The 22,446-nt window shown below is 35.5% G+C and overlaps 1 protein-coding gene across 1 annotated transcript in view; it reads right to left on the reverse strand.

The window, feature by feature from the left end:
• The window catches only part of CEP85L (centrosomal protein 85 like), a 154,925-nt gene that overhangs the window by 20,051 nt on the left and 112,428 nt on the right, over positions 1-22,446 (reverse strand). Inside the window, exons 6-10 of the mRNA XM_066247926.1 lie at positions 15,918-16,097; positions 9,422-9,574; positions 7,344-7,498; positions 3,415-3,532; positions 2,854-2,904 (exon numbers count right to left, since the gene is read on the reverse strand). Coding sequence (XP_066104023.1) covers positions 2,854-2,904; positions 3,415-3,532; positions 7,344-7,498; positions 9,422-9,574; positions 15,918-16,097 — 657 coding nt within the window. The remainder of the gene's footprint in view (positions 1-2,853; positions 2,905-3,414; positions 3,533-7,343; positions 7,499-9,421; positions 9,575-15,917; positions 16,098-22,446) is intronic.

Consider the following 22,446-nt stretch of genomic DNA (forward strand, 5'->3'; position numbering starts at 1 on the left):
AGAAAACATTTTAATAAGTTAGAGAAAGCAAGTAAACAAACTTTTACTCTGTATTGCCTCTGCCAAAAGATGACAATGGTAGCAGTTCACAGGCTTACGCAGGAGAAAGTGCTTTTAAGCAATAAATAGGAAGGAAGGTGAAGCCCAATGAAGAGCTCATTCAGATTCTGACTGCGGCCTCCTTTATGAAAATGATGGGAAACACTCTACTGCAAAATGTCTTTTTCTATTGCATACTGGCAGAGGACAATCCTGCAGGAGAAGCCAGTTTAGCTATACTAGTTTCATGGATGTAAAGAAAGGCAATTATTTCGGAAGAATCAACAAGTAAACAAGATTTTCATGCCAGTTATCAATATAATCTTGACAGTTGGACAAAATTGTAGATAAATATGCATTTTTATAGCATTCAGCTCAATTTCAAAATCAGCACATACTTTTACATGAAGTACTGCTTCTTCTACATTCAACAATAAATGCAATCAGTAGAAGACTGATTTCTCCCCACTTTCAAAATTGTGAATCAATCAACTTGCCACTGACCTAAACCAGATAAATATTTCACTTTTGGTGCGAGGTGATAAACTACTAAAGGTGTGTCTTATTATACAGCATTATCACCCTGCAACTGCCTTATTTTCATGTCGTATAAGTTGGACATAAAATGGACATGGCAAGGATTTTATTTTTCTCTTGACAAAATTTAAACTGTAAGAATAACTTGCTTGTACCTAAGGCAACATAACATTCAAAATCAGGCAAACAATAAGTTTGATCTCAATAGTTTGCAGTGACAAAATAGCAGTAAAACATGAAATTCTAAGAATAGTACATTTGCTCTGTCTATTCAGCTACCACTACTCTATATAGAACAACTTCCCAGCATCATGGAAGAATAATGTTCATTCAAACTATAATGGCCATGAGGTTTTAGTGTTTAATTTTAAATAAAGTTAATATGTACTGAGAGCTAATTCACTCAATGCTTAATTTATGTTAAAAAATGTTTGGGAAGCTCTCCACTATCCTTTATTATAAAGTATTTTGTGTTATTGTGGCTATGCAAAAAAAATTTTTGAAGAAATTTAAAAAACAGCTATAACATACAAAAAAAGACAATCTACATAGGTGTAAAGTTGGCCATTTTTTAATGTAAGCAGATGAGAAAAAACTAGGCAGCTTTAAAGAATTAATAACTGAAGAGAATTGCTCTATTATATGTATCAACTTGGTAATATCTCCATTAACTTCAGTATAAAGCAAGAAGAATACTCTGTCAACCTAACTGTTCTCTTTGGGATTCACTCTGTGGTTTCCAATGCTAGAAAAATAATTAGTTCATTTTTTCCAAAAAGGCAGTATTTTCAGGTTTTTACAGAGTACTTTACATACCTTTTATGTTCATTACAAACCACCAAATAACAAACAAAAGCAGCTTTTTCAACTGCAAGGGGTCAAAAAATAACAAGTTTAAACAAGTAACATAAAGGTGAAAAATGTTCTCACTATCTGGGGCATATCTGTCTTCATCTATAATTTTCTGTCCAAATAACATCTTGATAAATATAGTTAAGTTGACCAGCTCTCAATAATTTATCTGTCCCTGAACAATTACATATTAGATCTACAGACCTAGATTGCCCAAAAGACTAAGACAAAAAAAAAATTTTTTTAAATAGAGAAAGAGGTAGCTTCATGATAGAATTAATGAGTATATTATATTTTCTGGGCCCAAATATTTGGAAATAAATGCATTTTATTAACATGACTTCCATTCCCTATTAGTTTGAAGAAATAAAAGAATGTTTACTGAAGTATTTTAAGATTAAAGACGAGAAGGGGATATAATCACATCTTCTTCTACATATTTGTTTACACACAGTCATGACATATTTAAATGTAACTAAAAGACCTGGTTAATGTATAAGAATAAATTGTAGGCCCTGGCCGGTTGGCTCAGCGGTAGAGCGTCGACCTGGCGTGCGGGGGACCTGGGTTCGATTCCCAGCCAGGGCACATAGGAGAAGCACCCATTTGCTTCTCCACCCCCCCCTCTCCTTCCTCTCTGTCTCTCTCTTCCCCTCCCGCAGCCAAGGCTCCATTGGAGCAAAGATGGCCCGGGCGCTGGGGATGGCTCCTTGGCCTCTGCCCCAGGCGCTAGAGTGGCTCTGGTCGCGGCAGAGCGATGCCCCGGAGGGGCAGAGCATCGCCCCCTGGTGGGCGTGCCGGGTGGATCCCAGTCGGGCGCATGCGGGAGTCTGTCTGACTGTCTCTCCCCGTTTCCAGCTTCAGAAAAATACAAAAAAAAAAAAAAAAAAGAATAAATTGTATTAAGATGCCTCAACACATGGGACAAACACACATTTCAACTAATACAAATACACTGAACATCTACAATGTGATAAATAAAATCTTACAAGTCTTACCCACAAAAATTTCAATGCCAAAGGACATTGTCAACTGTCCTTAACTTGGACTGAGATAACTTTTCCTAGATTTACTTCAATGAAAACATAACCAAATGAAACAAATTTCTTTCATTATGATCTAGATGTCAAATAATAATGGCTGAGGAAACCTACCCATGTTGTGATCCGAATGGCTTGTAGAAGAACTAAAAAGAGGACAGAGTAAGGAATAGACAATCTCTACAATTTTTTGAAGAACTGATTTAGTGAATAACACTTTCATTCTAAAAAACTGAAAGATTAATATTAAAGGATTTGCAACTCATGTTAGGTGCTATTAATCCTTTTATACAAATACATATATGTTTTAATACTTTTTAGGTTGTGTAATTGTTAAGAGTAAACTGACATACTTAAATTAAATTAAGCAAAAAACATTCCTTACCTGAATTTCTAAAATCATTCTGTCGATCTCATCTTGTTGGCTGTCTATTATCTAAAACATAGAAAATATATGTCTGAATCAAATTTTTTCCATTGCTTTTTTAAGGGTATCAGTATATAAAGAAAGTAAAGAAAATCATAGGGATTATAAATTTAATTTTTTTTAATCACGGTGTAATTTTTAAAATAAAAGTACTCATACCAAGTATCCTTTGAATAGCCACACATATGTAAAACTGCAAAAGTCTTCCCCTATTTCTTGATAAAAAATTTTCTCTAATGCAATTTATACAAATAACTTTGAAGCAGAATTTGATTAATTTAGAAGGAAAAGGCTATCCTTTCGTTTTTGCTAAGAAGTAATATAATTTCCCGAGTCTGGTTTTTATTTAAATTTACTTAAATTACTTTTTTCTTTTGAAATAAAAACATTCAAACTAAAAATTCTACAAGCTATTAAATATTAGCAAAAATATAAATCAAACAACTATAAATTATGTATCTAGATACACATATCCACATAGCATAGATTTTGTGTCTATTATCAAAGACATGTACTGACCTTACTAGCATTCTCATTTTGTTCTCTCAGGTTATCATTTTCATTCTGAAGCTGTTTTGCATCTAACATAGGAAGGCGAATCCCATCTTCAAGGCATCTTTCTACCTTTTGCTGCAAACTGTTTAAGACAATTATACAAAGAAAATAAACTCTATATGCTGAATTTGGTAGACTTAACATAAATCAAGGCCCTTCAAAGGGTCTATAACATGTTTTAATCAAGAAATAATCAAGACCTACAGACAATATATGAGTAAATCTTGAGTACCAATATTTCATGCAAGTAAGAAATAAATTGAACATAGATCATCTTTTCAGAAATGAGACCAGAGTTAAGAGTGCTTGGTATGCAATATCCTTACGCCCCCATTATCCCAACCTGAGCCTTTGTAATCTAAGCCTTTTTCTTTCCCTCTCCCCCACAAAAGCAGAGGTACTTGGTTAAGATGATTGTGGGAGGGAGCCTAAGAATATGAATATACACCTTTTGCCCTTAACTCTGAGTTCAGAAAAAGTTTCTAAAATAGTTTTTGCCTAAGCCAACAGAACTACATTTCTCCTTCATTAATAAGAACATTGATCTAAGGTATTTATTACTTGACCTGATAGTTTCTCATGCTATCCATGGAACAGAGTTGCATTTTAGAAAAGGAAACAACAAAAGATTCTCTGGTATACTGAGGATAAAAGATAAAGGGAGAGCTGGTATTAGCCTTGAGAAGGAGGAAATAGTCATGTTTGGGTTAAAAGGAACTATATCATTTACAATAATGACCAAAACCAAAATATAGCTGCAAGACACCTAGGAACAGCTCTACTTCAGCTTGCGATCACACTCATGAGTTGCAGAATACTAAAAGAAATAGATTTCATCTTCTTTGGGTTTTGGTATTTTCATTATTTTTCTTCTTTCAAGTATTATGGCTAACCTGTGCCTTCTTTGTCTTCAAAAAAGGAGGGAGGCAGTGAGCATTTGAGATTTTGCTTCCTGACACTGTCCTCAGTTTGGCTTAAATGTTTAGATTTTTTTTAAAAAGAAAAAGAAATACCGTTTCCAGATTGTGGACAAAGAACTGACAGTCATAATGATACATTAAGGACTTCAGTTGTATTTTGGTAAATAACGGTACCAGAAAAGTTTTTATGTATTACCAATGTAGTAAAATATTACTTGTCATATATTACTTATTGTAACATATTACTTATATAAAATATTTGCTTTTTCAGTCTAAAAGTGAAATATAAATTATTTCTATTTCAGAACATGTTTTTTCCCAGTTCAGTGACAATACACAACTATGTATTTACAACACTCCAAAAGAAATAAAAATTTTAAGGTCTTTCATATTAAAATAAAATTAGCCAACTATGAGGAGGAAAAAATGTATTCTGTCACAGAAAAATACCAAGTCTTCTTTCATGTAGTGGTCTTACTTTCTTCATGTTGTAAAGCATGATCATGTAGAAAAGTAATAAATCTCTTGATCAGCAAAAGTACCAACTATTGCATTACTGAAGACCCCACCCACACATTTACTTACATTTTCATTTCTAATAGAAAACTTGTATTTCTTTTTGAAATCTCAAAAGTTCTTACATACTCATAAAGCAGACAATGAAGAAATATTATACAGAACAGAAACTGTAATTATGTGACTCAAAGTCACATACACATCTGTAGTTCTTCTGGAGCTTAAGGAATACTGACATAAACTCCTGCCCCCCAAGTCAAGTGATACCAGAGCCATACAAATATTCGAAAACTTATAGAAGACCTTCTTTGTTCCACTGCATCTATTTGAAATTGAGAGGGATTTTCTGGGATAATATTGCCTCAGAGACTATCGAGATAATTAAGAAATGGAAAATGCGTTCTGAAATGCACTGTACAAAGTTTTTCCAAATAAACGAATACTAGACTCGATGTTCTCCAAAACCTAGTAAAAGACAGAATCTAACTAAAAGAGAAGATATAAAATCATACTAAATACAGAAAAGCACACAATATAACAAAACAAACATTTAAATTATTTTCAGGTATTCCTAATTCTGTATTTATGAAACAACACAGCTTGAGTTTATAGTCATAATGCTCTATAAAACAGAATCAATACATTACCTCTTTTCATTTTACCAGTAAGATAAAAGAAAATGATACATGGCGAAATTAGTGAAAGTCAGAAAGCTATTTTGAGACAACAGATAGGATATAAGAAGTCAGAAAGCTATTTTGAGACAACAGATAGGATATAAGAGATGGAGTTTTAAAAAGGTTCCTTAGACCCTGGCCAATTGGCTCAGCAGCAGAGCCTGATGTGTAGAAGTCCTGGGTTCGATTCCCGGCCAAGGCACACAGGAGAAGCACCCATCTGCTTCTCCACCCCTCCCCCTCTCCTTTCTCACTATCTCTCTCTTCCCCTCCTGCAGCCAAGGCTCCAATGGAGCAAAAGTTGGCCCAGGCTCTGAGGATGGCTTTCTGGCCTCCACCTCAGGCAATAGAATGGCTCTGGCCACAGCAGAGCAACGGCCCAGATGGGCAGAGCATTGCCCCTTGGTGGGCATGTTGGGTGGATCCCAATTGGGTGCATGCGGGAGTCTGTCTGACTGCCTCCCCATTTCCAACTTCAGAAAAATACAAAAACAAACAAAAGGAAATATTTTTTTAAACCAGACCAAAAAAATTGTTTATCTTTCATTCTGGAGGAGAACTGTCTTCACTAATCATCATAGAAATACTTTAGGGTTTTATCCACTCTGCTTTTATTTATTTATAAAATTAAATTTAATGGGGTGACATTGATCAATAAGTATACATAGGTACAAGCGCTAGGCTCTGGTTGCAAGGGAGCAACGCCCCAGGTGGGCAGAGCATCACCACGCACTCTGGTGGGCATGCCAGGAGGATCCTGGACAGGCACATGCGGGAGTCTGTCTCTCTGCCTCCCTGCTTCTCACTTCAGAAAAATACAAACAAACAAAAACAAAAAACACAAAAAAAGTTCCCCTAAAGAGCAAGAAAGCAGGAAATAGGAGAAAAGTAAATAAAGGTAGAGTCAAACATATATGTATGGCTCTTTTGGAGCTTAGGATAAAAGCACTAAAGACTGAACTGTCGCAGAAATCGAGGTTTTTATCCACTGAAATCCAAGAAAAAAAAGTAGACTGGGCATATTTAAGACTCTGATAGTAGTAAAGCAATATTAACATGGAAAAATTAGATGGATTTTCATCAAACAGCTGAGAATATACTGAGTTAGATATAACTGATATAAGCAGGAAGAGTATATACTTCTTCAATTTAGTTTTTTTGTTGCTTTGTTGTCTCATTCTTCAGGATATTTCATCTCTTTATGGTTGTTAAGCTATTAAGTTTTAGAAAACATAGAATATATGTACATGCATATATTCTAGGTTTTTTGGGATTTCAATATTAATTTCCCAGCTTAAACACATTACCTAAATATACAACAAATGATATTCATTGTAATTCTAACTGCAGTGATTTAAGAGAGAAGAGTCCCACGAGGCAAGATGTGTGAGTAAACTCAGGGGTACATGGCAAGCAGCCCTATCTGTCCCTCTGTGGTCTCAACTGCTTCACTTGGACATATCGCATTATGCAGTGTGAGTACTTGGCTTACCCACTTTCTGTTATTTAGAATTTCTTCTTATTTTCTGACAAAGCCATTAGATAATCTTTTTTAAATTGTTCTCATCTAAAACCTTTCTCAAGATATCAGTACACTGCATCAAAATGTTAAATAAGAGATGTTTTAATGACATAAAACTTTTGGTTCTTAATATGTAGTAATATCTTCAAGATGAGAATAAAGACTAATAATTATAAATTAATATATTTTAAGTGAAATGGTTTATAAAAAATATAAATAATTTAAAAATAACAAAATAATTACTGAAGGTCTTCTTACCTCTGCACCGTAGTTACCAATTCCTTTTCTTTCTTTTTCTGGCATATTAACTGTGTCTCTTTCTCTTGACACTGTTTTTTAATCTCTTCAATCTTTTTTTCCATATCTATCAAAGTCTCTTGTAAATTCCTGTTTTTTTCTTCTAGAATCTGCAGCTAAAAAGAAATTTTTTAAAGTTCATAAAACATGAAATACTGAATGTGTTTCCACTAGGAACTGTTTCTGCGTTCTCAAGGATGAATACATTACGGTGAAATCACACTGGCTTCCTTTCATCTACTTAATAACACTGTATCTCCTCTTTTGTGTAAAGAGAGCTGGGAGAATGGAATTATGGAGAATGGAGTAAAAATTTTTTAGAAGATACAGAAGAAGAAAGATCTCAATTGTGGGATTTATAAAAATTATACAACTATGGCAAAATATACATAACAAAAATTTTACCATCTTAACCATTTATCAGTGTATATCTCAACAGTGTTAAGTACATTCACATACTGTACAACTAATCATCAGAGCTCTTTTCATCTTGCAAAACAAACTTTATACCAATTAACAACTCCCCATCCACTTCTCCCCTAAACCTCTAGTAACCATACTTTGACTTTCTGTCTCTCTGAATTTTCCTACTCCAAGGAAATCTTACAGCATTTATATTTTTGTGACTGGCTTATTTCTCTTAGGAAGCTGTCCTCAAGTTCATCCATCTTAGAGCATGTGTCAGAATTTCCTTCCTTTTTAAGGCTGAAGTGTGTGTATACCACATTTTGTTTATTCATTCATCTGTTGGTAGACACTGGGTTGCCTCCATGTTTTGGCTGTTGCAAATAACGCTGTTATGAACATACATCATGTACAATCATCTGTGTGAAACCTTGATCTTCATTCTTTTCAGTATATACACAGAACAGGAACTGACGGATTGTATGGAAATTATATTTTTAATTTTTTGATGAACTACCATTATTTCCCACAGTGGCTACAGCATTTTACACTCTGACCAACAATGCATAAGGCATCTAACTCTTCACATCACTGTCTTGTTACTTTGTTTTTAGTTTTTTATTTTTTAATAGTAGCCATCCTAATCGGGTATGTAACACATGCTTTTAAATCTATATTTCTTGTTGTTCTTGCTCATACAAACATCTGTTGTCCTCGTTTAGTTACCTTCTCTTAGTTTTACAAATTAACTTACAAATTATAAGTTAATTTAAACAGAGAATGTGTTGCAGGTCTAGAATTAGCAGAATAATGACACTCCATTAGATCAATGATTTCAAATGGGAGCAATTTTCCCTCCCAAGGACACTGAACATTTGAATTTGGTTTGGTATGGGGGTGATGGAAGAGCAGTGTGATTGACATCTAGCCGGTAGAGGCCAGAATGTTGTCAAGTATACTTTAATGCACAGAATGGAATTCTACAACAAAAAATTATCTGCTCCCAAATGTCAATAGTACTAAGGCTGAACATCCCATAGTGAGAACGACTTTGAGAAAAGACTGAAGAGTAGGTAGTTTATTAACAAGGTTCAAAAGGACAGGCCCCAGAATTGGTAGAAAGACTTTGGACGGGGTATCATTAGGAAAAGAAAATGGTCAGAAAAGAAGTCAGAGAAGTAAATGGAGATTACAGAGTAAAGTATAAGAAAGAATTTGTGGAAAAATTAAGAAGAATGAAGAAAACAAATCAAATATCTGGAAAGACAGTCAACAAAGATCTTGTTGAATCTTGGGGGATTGCAGAGCATATCGGGAAAAGTCAGACTGTGGTACATGCATGTGTGAGTAGGGGTAGGTGTGCAGTCTGCTTTAGAAACTGCCTTTTAGAGTAGAATGTTACGTGAGAGAGCCAACACACAGGTTTGCTGGAAAGATAATATTAACAAGAAAGATCTATTCATGATTAGATGAACAGTTTCTAATTAAAGTTAACCTTAAAAGCAGCAATTAAACAGATTTAACTTATAGACAGATATGTAATGAAAATTTTAAATTGTAAAAATTATGAAATTTCTGAAACATTAACGTAAAATGTTTCTGTCATAAATGACGAGCCTTTTATTTCCCGTTACCTGCAGACTCTGACTCTGTACGTCATCTAGAGTTGGAAGGTCCGCCAGATACTTTTCCAAGGTCTCAATTCTCCTCTGCTTTTCTTTGTTTTGTTCAGATTCCTTCTGGCATTTCTTTTTCAGGCTACTGATGTATCTATCTCTGGTTTTAAGCTATGAAAAGGATTATGAGTCATCATGGGTTTTGTGTCATCCAAAAAAAATAGCAAAACAAACATTCTAATCTTAGGCATCATGAATTCTCCAACAGTTCTAGGTTATAGTTAATATCACCATCAATTATTTACTTTATTTCATTAGTTCTAATATTCATGTTTTGAAATTTTTATATCACTGAAATCAAGTTTTTGTAATTTTTGTTTTCTTTTACAACTGATGACATCCTATAAACTGCAGTCAGCTAGGTAGCAGTAATGATGTTTTCATTGTAGTTATTTCATATATATTTTTAATGCCTGCAAATGTGCAGATTTGGTCAAGGCTATTCATATCTTCGGCATTTCAACAGTGTTATATGCGTGTTGAAAGTATGTGTTGAGTTTAAATGTTTAAAATCTTTTAAAATGTTATATTATAATTTGGCACTGAAAAAGTTATTGGGTACTCAGCAAGACACAGAAACAGAGTTATGGGATATAATTTTCAAATCAGGGAAGCAAGTCATTCTCTGGAGAGATGAGTCCAATTCTTATTTCTGGCAAAACTATATCCAAATGTTTTATGTGAATTAAGAAATGAAGATACTTACAAGTAATTTAAGCTGTTCTGTTACTGACAAACTTGCAAAGGAATTGTTTACCATGTACTAAAGCAATGCAATCAAAGCTAAAAGTACTTAATTAAAATTATCAAATACTTAGGAACTGATAAGGGGACTAGCCAGACCAATCCACACCTGAAGGAAGACTATTGTTAAGGTATTATGTCATAATTAAGCTTGCAGCATATGTTCTAAAAACTATACTACATAAAATAACGGTTTGCCTTACCACTAATGTCATTTTAGGGTTGCTGAAATATGTTAATGGAACACCTACTATAGAACACACACTAGTAAATCCCAATTTGTGTAGGCTAAAAAGCCAATTCTATGTATTTTTTTCTCAGCTTTCTACATGAAATACAATGTCTTTAAATTTCACATCTTATATTCAAAGCTCTTTCATACGTAAGATCAATTTAAAAAGATATGCATATACAGTTGCCTAAAAAGTGAACTCTAGACTTACATTTACCTTAAATTACCAGTCTTACAAACATTTAACATTCTTTTGGAAATTTACAGGGTTCTAAAATATATTTATAGCTTTTTCCCATGTTCACCAGGGAAATAAATGCCAGTAATTAGTGGTATAATGGAGCAGTCCTTTCAAATTTTATTAAAGCTAACACTTGTTTGCAATCTAGTTTCTTAAGTGCCTTATCTAATTTCTTTCAGGTCCAATGTATAAAAACTTCCATTAAAACAACTTCAATTGGAAAAATAAATCACATCTCACTTATTCCATAGTAACATCAGAAACAATTTATTACCTTGGGTAAGAAGCAAAACTGGTGAAACACAAACCCTATTATTTACAGGGCTTTCTCAGGATTAAAAGCAAGTACTCGGGTATGACAATTTAGCTTGTGACCTACTGGCACTCACAGACTGCTGCCACTCTGGCGATGACCTGATAGACCATACGTAATACAACTCCCTTTTTGAATGGGAGGCCTCAAGATCTTGAGTAACTTAACTACAAGTCACAGGGAAAGAGTTGGGGTTTAAACATAGATTGTCTGACCAAATATTAACGTCAATGTTCTGTCAGTTCTGTACTACTTATAATCAGATTCCCATAAATTCCCTAACAGCCAGCTGCACCTGGACTGCGCAACAACAAAGCCTGATCTTGCCTTAATAAATAACCCTGTGAGCTAGAGAAGTACACATAATTAACCAGCTCATTTTTACTAAATGTTCCCTAGTTCACACTAAATTGTTGAAATGTCTTAAATGTGAAACAATGATGTCCTCAAAAGCAGCCACTGGCATCAGTCTGTCATGTTGTCTTCTACTAACAAAGATATCCTAGTTTTCTTCTTCTTTTTTTTTTTTTTAAAAAAAGACTTTATTTATTCATTATAGAGAGAAGAGAGGAGAGAGAGAGAGAAGGGGGAGGAGCAGGAGGCATTAACTCCCATACGTGTCTTGACCAGGCAAGCCCAGGGTTTCAAACTGGCGACCTCAGCGTTTCCAGGTCGAGGCTTTATCCACTGCCCCACCACAGGTCAGGTCTAGTTTTTTTTCTTTTTCTTTGGTTGGTCAACTGCCTTCTTCACTATTATGCAAAGCTTGTTGCCCTTGTTCACAAATCTCTGCCAGCATTCTCCAACTAAAAACCATTTCTGTTATTTGTTGACCACTAGATGATAACCCATAACACTGGGTCTTGGGTTTTCCTCAGCCCTGCTCAACAATGAGGAAAGCTCTTTGATTTGTTTTCTTCTTTATTAACCTCAAAGTTTTGTGTTGTTTCAGACTAATAAAGGCTATTGAAGTCTGATTTCCAGTAATTACCTCCAGGCAAATGAGGCATCACTAATAAATCTTTTCAATTTTACTTATAAAAAGGTAAGTTTTTCCTTTCCAGAAGGTACTACTAAACACTTCATTTTTAGAAGGCAACAGGACAGTCCTGTTTTAGAAGAGATTAACAAATATTTTTTCTTTATTTTAAATATAATAATTAAAAGAAAATAGATTAGTAAGAAAATATTTTTCTCTAAATTTTTTATATATCATTATCAGAACCAAAGCATTCGATGTATAGTTAAATTATCTTGAATTTCACTCCTAGCTTTCTAACATTTTCTATCCACATGCAAGTAGACAAAATATTCAAATTACTTTTCTCAAAGCTTCAGTTACCTAATTTTTTAAAATGGGGGGATAATATATGTCTTATAGGGTTTTCTGAAGATTAGGATTAAATAAGAAAATTATTAAATGCACATTACATGCTATCTGGCACAGACAAGAAAGAACTCATTAAAAAGTAACCTCTATTATTATTTTTATGCTTACTATTATCACATTAAATGATTTTCTGTCCAAAAAATAAGTCTAGATAAGCATTACAGAGAATAAATGTGGAAGGAAACAATGCAATCCAATCTCATGTGGATCCAAAGTACTGTTTATTTGATGCATTATCAATGAGTCTATTTTGTGGCTTCTACACTCCCTTCAGAATTCAAGCCACCTCCATGCTGTCTGACACAAACTCTACACTCCACATTCTCCGCTGCTCCTCCAGTTTCCCTAGAAGAGCCACTTCCACTCCTAACTGGTTCACTCCAGAGAGGCACTTCCTCTTCCTTTCCAAGAGGACCTCTTCCATCTTGGTGTCTGTTATCAGTCTTCCCCTATTTCTTTTAGGAACTTGCTCCATCATGCATCCACTCTGACATCTTTGATATCTCTAATTATTCTTTTCCTAGTCTTCTGTTGTTATCTCACTTCCTTCCCTTCTCTCTTGGCAATAATCACTTGAAAACATTCATTAGTTCATTCTTTGACTGAGTGATTGCTTGAGTCATTCATTCACTCCATATTCCAGGCAGCATGTGGTATTGCCTTCCTGGAGCTTACAGAGAAATTTACAAAAATAATGATTACTCAAAATCGTGTTAGGCACTGGGAAAAAAGAACAAAATGCTCTAAGCATATGTATCGCAAAGGAAGCGCTAAGGAAAGGGAGACTTGACAAAATAAATAGGTGACTGGCAAATGGAAAAAGAGCCAAGTATTTAGCAGGCCAAAAGGATACTTTGTGTAAAGACCCTGATACCAGAAGCAAAGCTGTGTGGCACCTGTAGGACACTGGACCAATGACACAGTGTACTAGAGGCAGATGTAGAGCCTACGTCTATATAATTGGGCAGGGTCTTTCAGGTCATGGGATGAATTTGATTCTTATTTTAAAGACAATGAGATGGCATGAATAGGTTTTAACCAAGTAAGTGAAATAACTAGATGTTCTTTTAAAAGGTACAGTACTCTACACTATCAAGAATGGTTTTGGAAGGATGTAGAGCAACTAGAACTTTCACACATTGGTAGTAGAAGTGCTAAATTGTACAAATACTCAGAAGAATATAGGGAGTTGCTTGTAAGTTAAATATTGACTCAATGAATGACATTGAGCACTTCCACTCTTAGGAATTTATTCAAGAGAAATGAAAACATGTACACAAAAAGTCTGGTATAAGAATATTTACAGCAGCCTCATTCATAATTTCCCCAAACTGCAAACAATCCAAATATCCATGAACAAGAGAGTACAGACACGGTAGGCTATCTATACATACTGAAAGGCAATTCAGCAATTGATAAGAACAAACTACCAATACATGTAACAATATGAATAAATCTCAAAGACATGGAGTGAAAAAAAAAGACACAAAAGAATACACTGTATGACTCTATTTATATGAAGTTCAATAAGACTCAAAACTAATCTATTGTGTTACAAAAGTGTTTCCAGGAGGGAAAGGAGACTGACTAGAAAGAAGCACAAGGAGCTTCTTGGGTGATTCAAGGCTTTGTGTTTCATTTTAGATATGGGTAGAGACTGTTAGCAATACTCATCAAACTGCACACCTGAAATCTGTATACAGTATTTGACTATATATAAAATGTACTTCAAATTTTAAAAAACATATAAATACATAGAATTACAACAAAAAAAAAAGTAGAAGGAGGGAAAGAGCACATAGGCAGGACCAGAGTGGACTCAGAGACACCAATGAAGAGGCGGTTGCAAAAGCTCTGCCAAGAGATGACAACCCAGACCAGGCTGGCAGTCCATAACACAAGGGGGGCAGCATGCAGTTGTTGTATGGAAAGAGACATGCATGTTATGATTGGACAATAGCTTTATTAACTCTGTGTTTCACATATTCACAACTGTAAGCCTACTTTTGCCCACTCTCTATATAAGAGTCAGTCTTGATTAGGCTTAGTAAAGTTTCTAGCATGAGTAACAATATATAACAATGAACACTGAAGAAAATTTGTTTCACTTGAGAATAGGGTAGTCAGAGACAAATTCAGAATTGTGTTTTGGATTTGAAAGTTTGAAAGAATTTTAAGACATCCATGAAGAAGCTGTCAAATATGTAGATAGTGTATAAATCAATTTTTATTACTGGTTAAGTACTGGACACCAAAAGTAATAAAAGATAAACCCTATGTGATCTTATGGAACAATGTCACCCCATTAAATTTATTTTCTAAATTAAAATATATAAAAATGTTTAAAAATTGTATCCACTGAATCATCACACTTTTCACACACCTTTTAACTAAGAAGTCTTCAGTAAGAAATATTTTAATCCCACCTAAGTCTGTACAACCAGTATTTCCTTAGCTCCTTACAAACTGTCATATTGTACAAAGCTCCAAAAATACAGAAAAGAAACAATAAACAGATACTTAACCAAGTTAGCCAAGATAAAATAGATTATAAAACTAGGAAGAAAAACCATGTAAAATTTTTGTCAGATTTTGGAAGATAAAAATTTTAACTCAAAATGATGATGGAAGTAGATTTGACTTTGGGAGGTGAACACACAATACAATATACAGACAATGTGTTACAGAATTGTACACCTGCAACCTATATAATTTTATTAACCAAATTCACCCCAATAAATTCAATAAAAATTTAAAAACAAATTTTAACTCATACATACATACATCACAAATATATATATACACACACACACTCACATAAAAATGTCAGTTTTTAGTTCTTTATTAATAGCTTCAACCTCCTTGAAGAAATCATGGAGACCTGCTTCAAGTTCACTTGAGGGTTCAGTTAATAAAATAATAAGCTGGGTATATCAAAAGAGGAATCTAAAACCAGTTATGTCACTAAGTAGCAGCTTAAGGATCTATGCCTCTTCAATAAATTAGAGTGAGCATGTATCCTACTTAATCTTTAATATTATAAAGGAATGAGATAAAATACGTAAAAATATTTTAATATAAACAGAAAAGTCAAATAAATGCATTGTATATTTATAGGTATTTGACTTTTAGCTACTTATTCTGAACCAGATGCTTCAACTTAATAACTTGAAGTCATTTGCTAATAAAAAAAGACCACTTTAATTTGAGCTACCAATTCTTCATGCCTAACATGACAAAGAAACAGGACCCATAAAGAAAGAAAAAAAACAACAAGTATTAGTTTCATATCTCAGTGTAAAAACTTTACAAAGTTTTCACTATTAGAAAGATATAATACAGAGTGGCATTGTTATCCCTCCAGACAATCCCTGGATAGTTGTAGACAGGGTTTCTCCATAGTTACCACAAAACAAATCACTCCAATATAAATTTACAGCCTGGTATGACACCTGGACTAGAGCAGCTGATAGACAAATAAGTATATGATGAAGAATGTTACTGATCTAATTTAACTTTATCAAAGATACCTACCTTTTCCTCTAGTTTCTTCTTCTCTTCACTAAACTGGCTTATTCTTTGTTTGAGAAACTGATTAAGTTGTAAAACCTCTTTCTCTGTAGATGCCAGCTTTTGCTCCAGCTCCTCTTGCTGGGGTCCGGACACTGCCTGGTCTGAAAACGCAGCCTGGAGAGACGTTTTCTCATACTGTGGCTATTGGGAAAGAAAACAGGTAAGACTTTAAAAGTTCACTTGTCTTGAACAACTGAAATTGGAAATGAGGTATAATACAAAGACTACATGTAGACTCTAGTAGCAAACAACTTGGCATAAATCCCAGCTCACTACCAGTTTAATAAAGTGTCACAAAAACCACAATGAAACCATCCAAGTGCTAAGACAGTTGTACGCAGTAGCTACAGAAAGGCTTTAGAGGCATGCACGCACGCACGCACGCACACGTAATTTGAATGATGCCTTGAAGAACTCAGATTGTACCAAAGGTGAAGATAGAATTCAAAAATCAAATAAATAGCATTTATCGTGTTCAGGGTATGTCAGAGATGACAGAGTTGGGCACTCCTTTTATAAACTCAAATTATAATTACAGGCAAAAGAGAAATCCTTATATATATAATAATTAGACATAAAACACAAAATAATCTGATGGCCAAAGAAAAGCCATCTTAAGTGCAAAGTGTCAGAGGAGTGAGAATAAGTGATGATGGCATTGGGAAGAAGAGAAAAAGGCTTTCCTGGGGAGGTGGCTTTTGAGATAGATTTGGAAAGTAGGTAAGCCTGACCAGGCGGTGGCACAGTGGATAGAGTGTCAGACTGGGATGTGGAGGACGCATCTGGTTTGAACAAGGCTCACCAGTTTGAGCCCAAGGTCACTGGCTTGAGCAAGGGGTCACTTGGTCTGTTGTAGCCTCCTAGTCAAGGCACATATGAGAAAGCAATCAATGAACAACTAAGGTGCTGCAACAAAGAATTAATGCTTCTCATCTCTCTCCCTTCCTGTCTGTCTGTCCCTCTCTCTGTCTCTGTCACACGCACGCGCGTACACACAAACACACACAGAAAAAATAGGTAAGATTCTAGCAGGAATGGATAAAAGGAAGAAAGGAACATTTTTAAAAAGGAAAGATGAAATATATGCTGAGAGTACCTGTGTTTGCATTATGTATTGGTTAAAAGAGGGCAGAGTATAAAGGAAAATTTTAAAATCTAAGGGGATCATATTGTTGAATCACAAGGTTCTGAGTTTAGCCTTAATTCACAGAAAATGGAAAGCCAGTGATGGTTTTAGAACAAAAAGGTAACATGATTTCAGAAGACTGTGAACTATGTTTTGTAAATTTCCTGTTATTTTTTTTGTAACATTCTGGCATTTTATAAATTCTCTGGTATTTATCCTGGTGCATAGACTCTTAACATTTGATTAAAAGGAAAAGATAAAAAGGGAAAAAGACAAGAAGAGTGCTACACACCTAGCAGCAGTGGCCAGGATGATTAAAGGATACTGGGACTAGATATCAATATATCACTTTAATAACTTATTCTAACTTAGCTAGAAAAAAATGAGGAGGATCTAACAGTACTCTGGAAGCAGAACTAAAAGGATTTAGAAAAAAATGTTTAGATGCAAATGGACACCTGACTGGTGGTAGCACAGTGGAAAGAACATTGACCTGGGACACTGAGGTCCCTGGTTGAAACCCCAAGGTCACCAGCTTGAGTGTGGGCTCATCTAGCTTGAGCATGGGATCATCAACACAATCCTGAGGTCAACAGCTTGAGCCCTCCTCTCATTGCCCCATCAAGGCGTGTATGAGAAGCAATCAATTAACAACTAAAGTGACACAACTACGAGTTGATGCTTCTCATCTCTCTCCCTTCCTTTCTCTCTCTCAAAAAGATAAAAAGGATGCAAATGGAAAGAAATATTAAAGATAACCAAGGTCTGAGATTTTGAGTTTAAGTAACAGAGAAGATATATAGGACAACAGGTCTAAGCAGATGCACTTAATAATAATTAAAGCCTATTGACTTTATAATGCCAGTTGAACACACGGGTACAGATAAACATCAGGAGTTAGAGAAGTAAGTTTAGAACTCAGGAAAATGGCTAGGCTATGCTGAAAGACTGTAAGAAGTTAATACAGATAGTTTCCAACCTGGCATGTAATGAGCTTAGAAACTGCCACTCTGTCCACTGAACAAGAGCTGAACAAACTGAAAAATCAACAACTCTTCTTACATCTCTTCTTACATTTCCCTTTTTATCTTTTCCTTTTAATCAAATGTTAAGAGTCTATGCACCAGGATAAATACCAGAGAATTTATAAAATGCCAGAATGTTACAAAAAAAAAAAAAGAACAGGACATTTATAAAACATAGTTCACAGTCTTCTGAAATCATGTTACCTTTTTTGTTCTAAAAGAACTGAAGTCATAGCGCAAACTGTTGTCTCCAAAACTGGAGAAACAGGTGACTAGAGAGAATCACACTTACTGGAACTGACTCCTCCATGGGAACCAGTGTTGCGGTGGGAAAACAAGATTATAACTGACAAAGTGCTGGAGGCTCAGCCTAGACAAGTCTCCACGGGGACCCAATCACAGAGGACACTCAGTAATCACAGAGGACACTCAGTATTTTTGAGTATTATTCCAGGAGCTCTACCAGATCCTCACAGTGAATATCAGAGGAAAATCCCCTCATGCTTCCAGCAGGAGGAAGAGAAAAGGAACCATTTAGAATATGCCAGAACACTCTGTTGTTTTTATCAACACCTGCCCTAAGGAGGAAGTATTTCACCAGAGACGTTATAACCTACCTAAGAAGATTAGCAAGAAGGAGACTAACCTACCTAGAAAAAAAATACCTAACTCCAGCTATCTCAAGCCTTCCACATCAGGGAGGGAAATACCATCCTGTCCCACCTAAGAGTAGGAAAGAAAAAAACTGAAGATCACTAGTGCGCTTCCCAGTCCCGGAGTTCAAGCCCACGAAAAGACTCGGACCTAACCAAAGGAGCACAGAATGCTTTCCCTCCAGCACCTTACCGCTGTATTTCTAAAAACCTATCTCCCACATTTCATTTCACCCAGCACATTAGGTCCACTCTACAAAATTTACATGACACGCTAAAATGGAAAAAGAACACACGTGGAAAGATGCACAAGCATCAGAACCAGAGTCAGGGAAGTCAGGCATGTTGGAATTATCAGAAAAGAAAAATTTTAAACTCTGATGAATATATTAAAAACTTTAATGCTAAGGTAGGCTAAATGCAAGAACAGATAAATAATTTGAACATAGAGAAATAAATTCTAAAAAAGAATCAAAACTAAATTCTATAAATCAAAAACACTGTAATAAAAATGAAGAATGTCGCCTGACCTGTGGTGGTGCAGTGGATAAAGCGTCGACCTGGAATGCTGAGGTCGCCGGTTCAAAACCCTGGGCTTGCCTGGTCAAGGCACATATGGGAGTTGATGCTTCCTGCTCCTCCCCTCTTCTCTCTCTCTCTCTCTCTCTCTCTCTCCCTCTCTCTCTCTCTCCTCCTTCTCTCCTCTCTAAAATGAATAAATAAAGTCTTAAAAAAAAAAAAAGAAGCCTCAACTCTTAGTTGCAGCATCTTAAAAAAAAAAAAATGAAGAATGTCTTTGATTCATCAGTAGACTGGATATGGCTCAGAAAATAATCTCTAAGCTTGAGGATATCACAAGAGTAACTTCCAAAACTGAAGAACAAAAAGAAAAAAAACTAGAAAGAGTAGAATAGAATACCCATGAACTGTGAGATAACTACAAAAGGTGTTATAGGAACACAACAAGGAGAAGAAAGAGAGAAAGGAACAGAAGCAATATCTGAAACAATAATGATTGAGAATTTCCCCAAATTGTCAGAGGCCACACCTCAGATCCAGGAAGCTAAGAGAACGCCAAGTAGAGGCCCTGGCTGGTTGGGACAGTGGTAGAGTGTTGGCCTGGCGTGTGGAGGTCCCAGGTTTGATTCCCGGTCAGGGTACACAGGAGAAGCACCCATCTGCTTCTCCACCCTCCTCTTCTTGCTTCTCTCTCTCTGTCTCTTTCTCTCTCTTTCTCCTTCCCACAGCCATGCCTCTATTGGAGAGAGTTGGCCTCAGGACCTGAGGATGGCTCCATGGCCTCAGGTGCTAAGAAGAGCTCAGTTGCTGAGCAGTGGAGCAATGCCCCAGATGGGCAGAGCATTGCACCCTAGTGGGCTTGCCAGATGGATGCCAGTTGGGATGAATGCAAGAATCTGTCTATCCTGCCTCCTCTCAAAAAAAAAAAACAAAAAAAACACAACCCCCCCCCCCCCAGCAAATAGAATGCCTAAAAAATCCATACATAGTTATATCATATTTAAATTTCTGAAAATCAAAGATTAAAAAGTCTTAAAACAAACCAGAGGGAGCCTGACCAGGCTGTGGTGCAGTGGATAGAGCATCAGACTGGGATGTGGAGGACCCAGGTTCAAAACCCTGAGATTACCAGCTTGAGCATAGGCTCATCTGGCTTGAGCAAGGCTCACCAGCTTGAGCTCAAGGTTGCTGGCTTGAGCAAGGGGTCACTAGGTCTGCTGTAGCTCCCTGGTCTGGGTACATATGAGAAATCAATCAATGAACAACTAAGGTGCCACAAAGAAGAATTGATACTTCTTATCTTTCACCCTTCCTATTTGTCCCTATCTGTCACTCACTCTGTCTCTGTCACAAAAAAAAAAAGAAAAAAAAAAAGAAAAAGAAAAAAGAAACCAGAGGGATAAACAAACACCTCACATATGGACAGGCAAAGATAAGTGATATCCAACTTCTCAGAAACCATGCTAGCAAGAAGAGAGTAGAGTGAAATACTTAATGTGTTGTAAAACCCACCAACTAGAATTCTATACCCTACAAAAATAATCTTCGAAAGTGAAGGAGAAATATTGTCTTAGACAAATAAAAATTGAAGGAATTTGCTGCCAGTAGACTTTGCATGGCAAGAAATGTTAAAAGAAGTTCTTCAGACAGAAAGAAAACAATACATAGAAAGGAAGTGCATTACAGAAGAAATAAGGTAAAATAAAATAAAGCTTTTATTTTTCTCACCTAACAGATAACAGCTTATTCAAAATAATAATGGCAATAATGCATTCAATTATGTGTGTTTGCTTATATAGTAATGAAATAAATGATAGCAATGATATGAAACAGAGGAAGGAAGACTTAATTTAGGAATAGTTACTACAAGGTACTTGCATTACCCATGAAAGGTACTGAACTTGGGTTAGTTCTAAATGCACAGTGCAAATTCTAGGGCAACCTCTAAGAAAAGGTTTTTAAAAAGTATAATATATATGTTAAGAAAGGAGAGAAAATGGAATGTATAAAGTGCTCAATTAAAATTTCAAAAGACAGAGTAAGTGTGGTACACAAAAATAGGAACAAAAAACAAAAGCAACAAAATAGCAACAAACATGGTAGATGCTAACCAACTATGTCCATAACCACTTTAAACCTGAACAGTCTTAAATGCATGACTGAATGACAGAAACTGTCAGAGTGAATACAAAAACAAGATCTGACGATATGTTGTTTACAAGAACCCACCTTAAATATAAGGACACATATAATTAAAAGGGATGGAAAAAGACACATGCTGGCTCTAATCAAAGGAAACCTGGAGTACGTATATTAATTTCAGACAAAGTAGACTCTAGAGCAAAGAAAGTTATTAAGGACCAAGAGGCACATTACATAATGATAAAAGGACCCTAAGACACAACAATCTTTAATGTGTACATGCCTAAAAACAGAGCATCAAAATAGGACCCTGGATACAGCAGTGACTTGGATATACTACCAAAGGCACGATCCATTTGAAAAAAAATACAAAAAACAATTGATAACCTGGACTTAAAATATTTCTGCTCTGCAAAAGACAATTATCAAGATGAGAAAACAAGCTACATAGCAGAAGAAAATATTTGCAAAAGACACATCTGACAAAGGAATTGCATCCAAACCAGTAAAAAAAAAGCAGCACATCTGTCAAGGAAGTCAAGGGACACATGATTTTCTTTAAATGAAGTACAGACGCTTCTGTTGCCAATGCTGTAGGTGAGCCGAGGTCTTTTCTGCAGCTGCCAAAATCTTAATTTTACTCCCGCGACTTTAACTCTCCTTGCCTTTGTGTGTGTTTGGGGGGGGGGGGGCATATGAACCAATGAGACTTTAACACTATACTGACCTCATTCTCCTATTTTCATTTGTGTACGAGCAATTTCACACCATACAAATGTGTTTTGTAGCAAGAGAAGTTAGGTTGATCCTTTACATAAAAGTAAATAAAATTCTTAAGTCAAAATGCTTTCATTTCAAATTTTAATAATATTTTTTCAGCTTTTACCTACTCTTTCTGAGTGTCACACAACTCCCCTTACCCATGCTCGTCCAGAAGTTGTTCTCTTCTACTACCTTCTAAAGTATGCTGTTCTGTCCTTATTTCTGGGCCTCTGCAACATCTGATCATGCCCAAGGCCTCAACA

This window comes from Saccopteryx bilineata, chromosome 12 (assembly GCF_036850765.1).
Source record: "Saccopteryx bilineata isolate mSacBil1 chromosome 12, mSacBil1_pri_phased_curated, whole genome shotgun sequence".
Classification (NCBI taxonomy): domain Eukaryota; kingdom Metazoa; phylum Chordata; class Mammalia; order Chiroptera; family Emballonuridae; genus Saccopteryx; species Saccopteryx bilineata.